Source organism: Aplysia californica, unplaced genomic scaffold (genome assembly GCF_000002075.1).
Source record: "Aplysia californica isolate F4 #8 unplaced genomic scaffold, AplCal3.0 scaffold00180, whole genome shotgun sequence".
In the NCBI taxonomy this organism is placed as follows: domain Eukaryota; kingdom Metazoa; phylum Mollusca; class Gastropoda; order Aplysiida; family Aplysiidae; genus Aplysia; species Aplysia californica.
The window spans coordinates 731,481-740,228 of NW_004797450.1; the positions used below are offsets into that span (position 1 = coordinate 731,481).

The following is an 8,748-nucleotide window of genomic DNA, read 5'->3' on the forward strand; positions in this document are numbered from 1 at the left end:
GGGGGGCGCATTATAATCTTGAGTTCTTGTCTTATGTACAGTAGAATTGCAAATTATAAATGGGCTGATTAATCAATGTCATGCTTATTATTACATGTACTATCTACTGTGCCTGAACTGCAACAGGGAATTGCTGCTTTTTCTTTCCTAATCCTCACTATTTTCATTTTCCCTCTACTTATTTTGTATTGACCGCTCTTTCCGGGGTGCCTTGATAATCGAAGCAGACTTTGTGCTGTTGAAGCTAGAGAGGTGAGCAGAGTAAGCCTGATTCCCTGTAAAGACTTCTCTGTGGACATCCACCCCTTGGCGCTCATAGGACCTTATTATGCAGTTGCGAGAGCCGTAAAATCTCTACTAAAACCAAAACAAGATAAAGTTATTTCATCAATTTGTTTAAAATGTCCCAACTGAACATGTGTGTCCACAGGCCAGCTTTGAGCAAGTCGAGGTGAAACAAGAACCCCCAGATTCTGCCGAGGAGGACATGGAGGAGGGAGGAGAGGAGGCAGACGACGGAGAGGAAGAGGAGGAGGATGAGGAGGAGGACGAGGAAGAGGCTGCAGAGAACTACACATCTGGCTCGGAGGATGGAGAGTTAGTGAGGAGGGAGGAACAGGTGAGGATTTTGAACACAAAGTTGAAAGGGGCATAAACCTTTAAAACCCCTGCTTTCTTTTTTTTAGTTTTAATAAGAGTAAGAGTTTTACGTCACTTGCAACACAATAAGGTCATATAAGTGCCAAAGATTAGAGGTGTTACAAGAGAGTTAAAAAACACGAAAAAGAAGGAGAGATAAAGACGATAGATGTTTTGATAGGAAAGAAGGCGCAAACCACACCAGAGCACCCACCAACCACCCACCCCTGCTTTCTGCCCACCTCGAACTATACCCGTATGTTTTATAGCTTTCAATATGTATAATATTGTATACTTTCATATTTCAGTATCAAGTTCTATTTCTGAGGAAATGTGGCTTTTAGTTCAGTATAACCATTCTTTTTTGCTATGAACTTCAACATGAATTAACAACGGTAGTGGAAAGACAAGCTGAAGTACATTACAATACTCTTCTGCTACTACTAAACTAGTATGTAGGCCTACTAATTAGTTCAAGTCATTTTCTTGTGTATAAATGTTGCTTTTCCTTCAGATCACGAAAACGTATTGTCTATGTGTTGCTACTTGTGAATCTAAAGTGCTTTGAACTTGTGTTCTCTAATCAGGGTAGAGTGCTATATAAATGTCATATACATGTACTGTTATTACATGTATTCTTAAATTATTAAGCTTCACGGTGTGTTCTCAAACTCAGAACCTATGACGTTGGTGGCCTAGCGGTTAGGCTACCGAACTCGTAATCGTGAGGATACGGGTTCATCAGGGGTTCAAGCCGCAGACCCAACGTTGTGTCCTTGGGAAAGGCACTTAACACCAATTTTCCTCACTTCACCCAGCTAGATGGGAATGGGTACCCTGCCGTAGACAGCAAAAGATCTTGTCACTGTGTTAGTGTTTTAGAACCTATATGACAGCTAGCACTGTATGCTTCTCAAGAAGTTGACATTGTTTCAGAATGATCAGGTCTGCCAGGGTAATAGTATAGAATGTAAAGCACATAGAGCTTGTTCACTGGTAATTTGTGCTATTGCTATATATAAATGTTGTCTATTATCTGTTATTATTACATTGTATTCTTTTCACTGCAGAGCTCATCAAGTCAACCGACAGTTCAAGTGAAACAAGAGCCAGTCAGTGACACCGAAGAGGGCGGAACTACCTCCGGAGTGATGACGTCGCAGTCGACAGGGGAGGAGGAGGAGGCCGGGAATGAGGACAACAACGATGATGAAGACGGTGATGAGGAAATGGAGGACGCGGAGGGGTCGCTGATGGCATCGGTGGGAGGGGAGGGTGAGGCCGGGGGAGGGGATATGGTGCTTCCCTCCATCATGATGGACCAGATGGAGCTGCTGGAGCTGGAGATGAGGGCCAGGGCCATTAAAGCCATGCTCAGTTCTCAGGATGAGGAGAACGGGTAGATATTATGTGTACATGTGGATGTTTGTGTGTGGGTGAGAAACGAAGAGAGAGACTATAGAGAGATGAGGGCCAGGGCCATGCTCAGTTCTCAGGATGAGGAGAACAGGTTGATCTGATGTGCGTGAGAGTGAGAAACGGAGAGAGAGAGAAAGAGAGAGAGACCATTGCCATGCTCAGTTCTCAGGAAGAGAATGGGTAGATTAGATACATATTATTATGTGTGGGTGAGAGACAGAGAGAGAGAATTGGTAGAGATACACAATGAGAATAGTATTTTGTTTTGTGTGTGAGAGAGAAGCTGTAGTTGTGGATTGCAAATGGTCAGTTCTCACTCACAAAGAGGAGAATAGGTAGATCCTTGACAAAGGCCTTCATCTAGTTGATCTAGGTGTTTGAGGAGAGAGATGGAGAGGAATAAACAGGCGTGGGCCGTGTAGGTTTTATATGCCATGCACATTTCTCAAGATGAGAATGGGTAGATACATGTGTGTGTGAGAGAGAGGGAGCAGAGAGGCACAGAAAATAGAGGAATCAAGCCATGACCAGTTCTCAGGAGGACTGGTAGAGAGGAGAGTGGAAGATGGAAAGTTGAAGTGGGGAGAGAGGAAGAGAGGGAAAGTAGCAGAAAAGTTTGTTAAGAATTAATTTTTAGAGGTGTAAAGAAGCCTCAGAGCTACTATGTTGCTCAGGACAGAGCTACGTTCACCTGTTGACCGACTGTTGTAGCTTCTTTTTGGTAAACTGGGTAGCCTGTAGCCTGTTTAAATTGACGTAATTTTTAAAAAGTAAGTATGTGCAGTTTTTACAATTTCACAGGAGAGCCAAAAAAACAAAACAACAACCCTGAATGTTGATACCAAGAAAACAAACTTTGCAAACATCCCATGTCAATATTTTTAGGGTTACAATTTTTGACTTCCCCATTATCCTGGATGTAAGTGTTGTTTTCTTGGTAACAGCATTCAGGTTTTTGGCTCTCTTGTAAAATTGTAAAAACTGCGTACATGTACTAGTACTATACTTTAAAAAATGATGGCAATATACATCATGTAGGGTGCGTCACAGAGTGTGTTTGTGTGTATGTGCCCACACTTACATCATAAGAGAGAATCAGAGGACCAATGTCAAAGTGCGTTCAGACCCAGGATCCACCTCCGTCCATGCATGTATCAGATGACTGGAGACGCCGTGTTTATGCCTCTCTGTACTTTATGCACTCATTGAGGTCACACGACTGGTCTATTTTTGTAATTGCTCAGGAACTGACGAACTACTGTCAAATTCTATTATTATATTAAGTGTTTTCGCATCAAAATTTGACCAGAAGTTTAAATATATCAGATTTAACCGGGTTTTTTTTTTAATGTGTTCTAAGAAATTAGCCTGGTTGAACTTGCCCCAATACATAGGACTTGATGGCAGAAATTTTACGGCCGCCATAAAAAGCAAACTACACTGGCGGACATCGACTTCCCTCACCTTCTTTTGATTTTAGTAGTAAGACTTACAGCACTTGCAACAGAATTAGGTCTTTCAAGTTCAAGGTTAGAGGTGTCACAAGAGGAGCAATAAAAACATGAAAAAAGGAGAAATAAGGACAGTAGATGTTTGATAGGAAAGGACCAAACCATACCAGAGTGCCTGCCAGCTTCATTATGCAGGGCCGTGGGGATAGGAAAACAATTTATTTGTGTTGAGGTACTAGAATTAAACTGGTCATGGCATGCAACAGGACACCAACAGACATGGATCTTTGGTCTGAATGCACAGTTATGTCTACAAGTTCTGCATCCATGTGTGTGTTTTTGTGTGAAGCAGAAATGTGGGCAGTAGAGTAAGTGTACCACTACTGGCACAAAGAAATGTAGGTTACAGGTACTCTTCCCGACTGCCAAGTCAACCTGTATGAACGTACATGATGTAACATAATGGAAGTACTGTCTGATGCGGTCACCAAGTAGGAATGGATATTTTAACTTTTTTATACCTTGAGAGTTGTTATTGTTCTGCAGGTCAAACCAGGAAGATTTCTGTAGAATGGAAAACATAGTTTTGTTTGCTTTGAGGTTGTTTTTTTAAGTCAATAAAAATTGCTGGTCATTGCCATAAAAATAAAATTGGTTTACATGTCCCTTTCAAAATTGTATGTTTGTTTTAAGAGATAGGGTCTTTTAAGTTTGTGTCCAGCTCCAATACAACCGAGCCATGTGGATGGAGAGCCTTATAAACAACCCAAGTTCAGAACATCCCCATTAGGGATTTGAGCTAGGGCCATCTGCTCCATTGTCCAGCAGGATAGTGACGCCGAGCTAAGGTGCACCAGGAACCCTGAGGCATGTCATTTTGAATGAATTTGTGTATAAGATGGTTGTTTGACTACCGGAACAGAGATATGTACTGTTGACAAACTGTTCAAATGTACCATGCCCCCCAAAAAATTAAATTTTTTTAGAGAATAGAGGAAAATTTTCATTCCTTTATCGGTACTGTTGTAGGCCTACCTACATTGTTTTTTTTTAAATACTTTTTTCAACATTTGGAATTTGAATTTAAAGAAAATATTTCTAGAGCACATGATGTTTTACAGCCCGTTTGACACTATTTTAGGTAGTTTAGGAGGCACGCTGTTTGGATCACACTTGCCCAGTCTGGGTGACGTACAGCATCCATCACGAAGACAAATATTTAATAAAGCTAGCAAGTGCAATAGCAAAAATAAGGCAACATGAAAAATGAGGAAACATTGTAGAAAGAACTGACAAAATGAGTTACTTCTCATGATCAATGAGTGCAGATCTCAACCAAATATCCATGCAGGTAGTATCTCAAATTTGAAAATATTCAATTGATATCATTTTCTTCATTAGTTTTGTCATTTCATACTAATAAACTGTACAAACTCAACCTATAAATTTGACATATATCCAAGTTCATTGAGCTAAAATTTGAGAAGTAACTGATTTTGTCAGCAGGCGTCAGATTAGTGTTTCAAGCCACATATCATTATCACATCAAAGCATAAGTCAAAAACCAAAATGAGGAATTAATAATTTATTGCATTTGTGACATACACTTTACATGAAACAATCACAAATACCTGCGCTGACCTCTTTTTAAAAAAATTGCAGCCCCCTTTTTTCTAGAATTTCCAAACCAATTGTATTTTCCTTCCCAAAAAAATGCTTCGACTTTTTCAAGTGTGAAAGTATAATAATGCTACAACCTGCAAGACATTTTTTTTAATATACTGAAAACTTAAGAGGAAGAAGAATGACTCTCACACAAACCATACATGACTCTCACATAAACCATACATAACTCTCACTCTTCCTAGCACTTCATGTTCCATTCAGGCACACATGTACATGTTCCAATCACCTCACATATCCAAGTATATATACAAAGACAAAATCTAACCGCTTTCCCGCTTTCCAATTACGTCCTCTCAAGAAAATAAGTCTACAAAAAAGTCATAAGTTGCCTGAAAAATATTTCTTTTGGTCCAAAAATGATCTTTTCTGTCGAAGCAAAATGTGAAGAATTCGGGACGTATGACTGGGGAAGAGCAAGGAAGACAGACAGAAATAGAAGAGTGATAGGCGAAAGAAACAGGCCCTTCCAACCAGTGGCGTCGTCTGACCATCTGACCATCCGCCATTAAAAAAAAGTCCTCCCTTCCCGAGACGTAACTGTATGGCAGTCGTGAACAAAGAAAAACCAATCCAAAAAAAAAATTATTTGATTAAAGACTGAAGACGTGTCACTCTGGGCATTTGCCTCGTGCTGCTCTGTTCCAGCCAGCGTGTCCATTGTGAGTAATCACTCTTGTGACCACTGGTTCTGCAACAAGATTAAACAAAATGCCATCATCAGCCTGAGGTGTACACATTTTTTCAAAAATACGGACAAAAGTTCAGTTTACAAAGGGAGTGCAGCTTCAATCTCAAAAGACTTCTAGAAAACTTACATGGCTATTTATAAAAATATAAAACTATAAGTGAAAAAAAAACTTCAATCCCACATTCCGAAACAAGTGCTAAAAAAAAAAGTGGAATATTTTACAAACTACTGTACTACCTGGATATGACATCCTCTTGTGTTTAAGCAGCACTACTAAACAACACAAATTCATTTCACAGCTGTCACAGGAATAATAAACTCTTTGTTAGCTGAATGAGTAGGCCTACAGGTTGAAATCAGTTTTGGACGGTGGATTAAAAAACTATGAAATGAGGTTTCTGAGCATGTTTCGATATGGATGAGAAACAAGAATGGAAATCTGTTTGATGCATCTCTTACACGTGTTCATTTGTCAACATAACAGTGCATAATCCTATACTGCCGTAAGCTGAAAAACTACTTTTTTTTCATATTTTGGTGCCAACTTTTTTAAAGTGCTAAATCGAAAGCCTGATCTACACTACTTGTGTGAAAAAATCAAAGTGAAACTGTGACTAGATTTTGAATATGGAATTTAAATTTCGGAAGAACGCCTTTTTTCAATGATTACGCCTCTTTACAATTAACAACGAAACTGCTCTAAATTTTTTTTCAAAGGCGCTTCGTAAACTTATGGCAGTATAGCTGATCAGCCATGTAACTCCTCATTTGATCCTCATTTAAACACACCACATAAAAGTACATCAGGTGGCGCAACGCACAGTATCGATCTTGCCCATTCAGTCTGGGTGAGATGCAGTATCCAACCAGGAGGATGGAGACATTCAATAAAATAAACTTTCCTACGGAAAAGTAAAACTCATGTCTTTACTGTATTGTGACAATGGATTTGCCAAAATCAAATTGTCAGCATTGCTTATACAATGGCAGACCACCATATCATAAAGGAGAGTAAATGCATCCACAAATTTCGTTACAAACAAAACATCACAGCCTCACAAAGTAAGAGAGAAAAAATAAGGAAGTTTTTTTTTCCTTTTCAAATTAATTCAACACTTGATAAATGTGAGGCAGCGTGGTAAAATCAGGCGCTCATCAAAATAATCAGTGAAGAAACAGGCATTTTCATGCAGGTTTTGAAATTTGTCGAATTTTAGTTTTTTGACTCAACACCTTTCAGGCCCATTAATAAAGAACACATTTCTATGAGAATTGAACTGAGAAACATAGATTAAAGGCCTAAAAGATGTAAATTTTCAGTTTCCACAGACTCTCAAGCAAAGGAAATAACGCAACTTTGACGGCCATTTTCTGGCTTATTTTTCTCTCTGAAACCAGTGACCCCCCATCTCCTTCAATTGTCAATTTGATCTTGACTTATACAAAGGATAAATAGATCTTTTTTCTCACCAAAAGCAAGGCAAATGATAGACTTTAAGACGATACCAATAACTCCATATGCCCCAAAATTGATGAGCACCTGATTTCACTGCGTCGTGACACAAATGACTTGGTCCATTATCATAGCATACAGATATTATACCACAAAGACTTACTTTTTAAACGTATTTTTAAAATTATCATAAATGACTAGCATGGGTAAAAGTTTGCAGGCTGTGACTGAAAATTCCAGGAAAAGAAAGGCTGTCTTTGACTGGACTAGCGTCGATCTCGTAAAGCACGGGTTTCTTTAGTTTACCTGACAACTGTCTCAAATAAGTCTGACTTTTAACTCAGCTACTCGAGTTTGAGCAATATGGTGTGCTACAGTTTCAAGCAGTTTTTTGTGGTGGCTGATATATCCGCTTAATTATTCGATACTGGGATCCACCTTCCATCATTACAGAGTAAATATAACAAGTACATACATCGAGTCTTCGTTCGCATCCATATGATACGGGTTTTCGTTTGTAAACGCTTTTTCAAATTTGTCAACAGTACAGTACTGGGGTGATTCGATTATACTTTCAAGAAAGGCCCCTGAGATGCTATGAGTTTGAAAGTTTTCAGGCAAAATCAGGGATGCCACGCAACTTTTTGAAAATAGCTGAAAAACCATGCGCCACGGTCTCGCTAACATATATGAATTATATCAATTTGAAACCCATTAGCGCAAATTTTCCGGGGGGTTTTTCTCCCCGATATTTGAACTTATGGCAAAGTCTTCGTTTTTCCGTAATTAGAATATTTAGCCCAAGTTGTGTATGCGTAGGTTTTTGGGGGGGTTTTTTCAACTATAGATTCTATCTCGATCTCAATGACAGAATAGCGGATCAGGATCAAAATACCGCAAATACCACCAAAAAAAAAAGCGGAAAAGTGGCATCCCTGCAAAATGGTTGCCAACTTTTACCCATGATGACTAAACAATTATGGCAGCGCATAGGCCAAATATAGCAGGAGACTACTCACATCCTGGTTGCTGCGATTGCCGAGCTTCTTCTCAATGTTGAAGGCCAACATCTGTGAGCGCATGGACAAGTTCTTCGTCTTCTCGATCACCTGCTGGTAGGGAGACACGGCCTGTGTGCCCATCACAACATGGCCCTGGAGGGGAGGGGAGAGAGAGACAGAGAGACACATTGGGGATTAAGAAAGTGCCAGAACAAACCTGTATGCAGAGATGCCAACCACAGAAAACCGAAATGAGTATTGGGAAATATGAAAATGTGTATTTTCAGGGGAAAATGTGTATTCCCCACGACCGACCGACCGACCGACCAACTAGTAAAATGTTCAGGGTGTCCAGCAATATTTCCTGAAAAAAAATTACTAGCTCACCTGCTCGAAAAAGTGAGCACACAC

At 39.7% G+C, this 8,748-nt stretch overlaps 2 protein-coding genes across 2 annotated transcripts in view; one reads left to right on the forward strand and one right to left on the reverse strand.

Moving 5' to 3' along the window:
* Positions 1 to 430: 430 nt before the first annotated feature.
* On the forward strand, positions 431 to 4,503 carry LOC101863435 (caspase activity and apoptosis inhibitor 1; the record flags this gene model as incomplete). The annotated part of the gene is given in 2 exon segments (XM_013082538.2): positions 431 to 619; positions 1,710 to 4,503. Coding segments are annotated over 2 exon segments (522 nt in total), but the record flags the coding sequence as incomplete, so codon positions are not given.
* Positions 4,504 to 5,079: 576 nt separating this feature from the next.
* The window catches only part of LOC101863898 (eukaryotic translation initiation factor 3 subunit E), a gene marked incomplete in the record, with an annotated part of 17,451 nt that continues 13,782 nt past the window's right edge, over positions 5,080 to 8,748 (reverse strand). Inside the window, 2 exon segments of the mRNA XM_013082537.2 lie at positions 5,080 to 5,883; positions 8,356 to 8,490. Coding sequence (XP_012937991.1) covers positions 5,863 to 5,883; positions 8,356 to 8,490 — 156 coding nt within the window.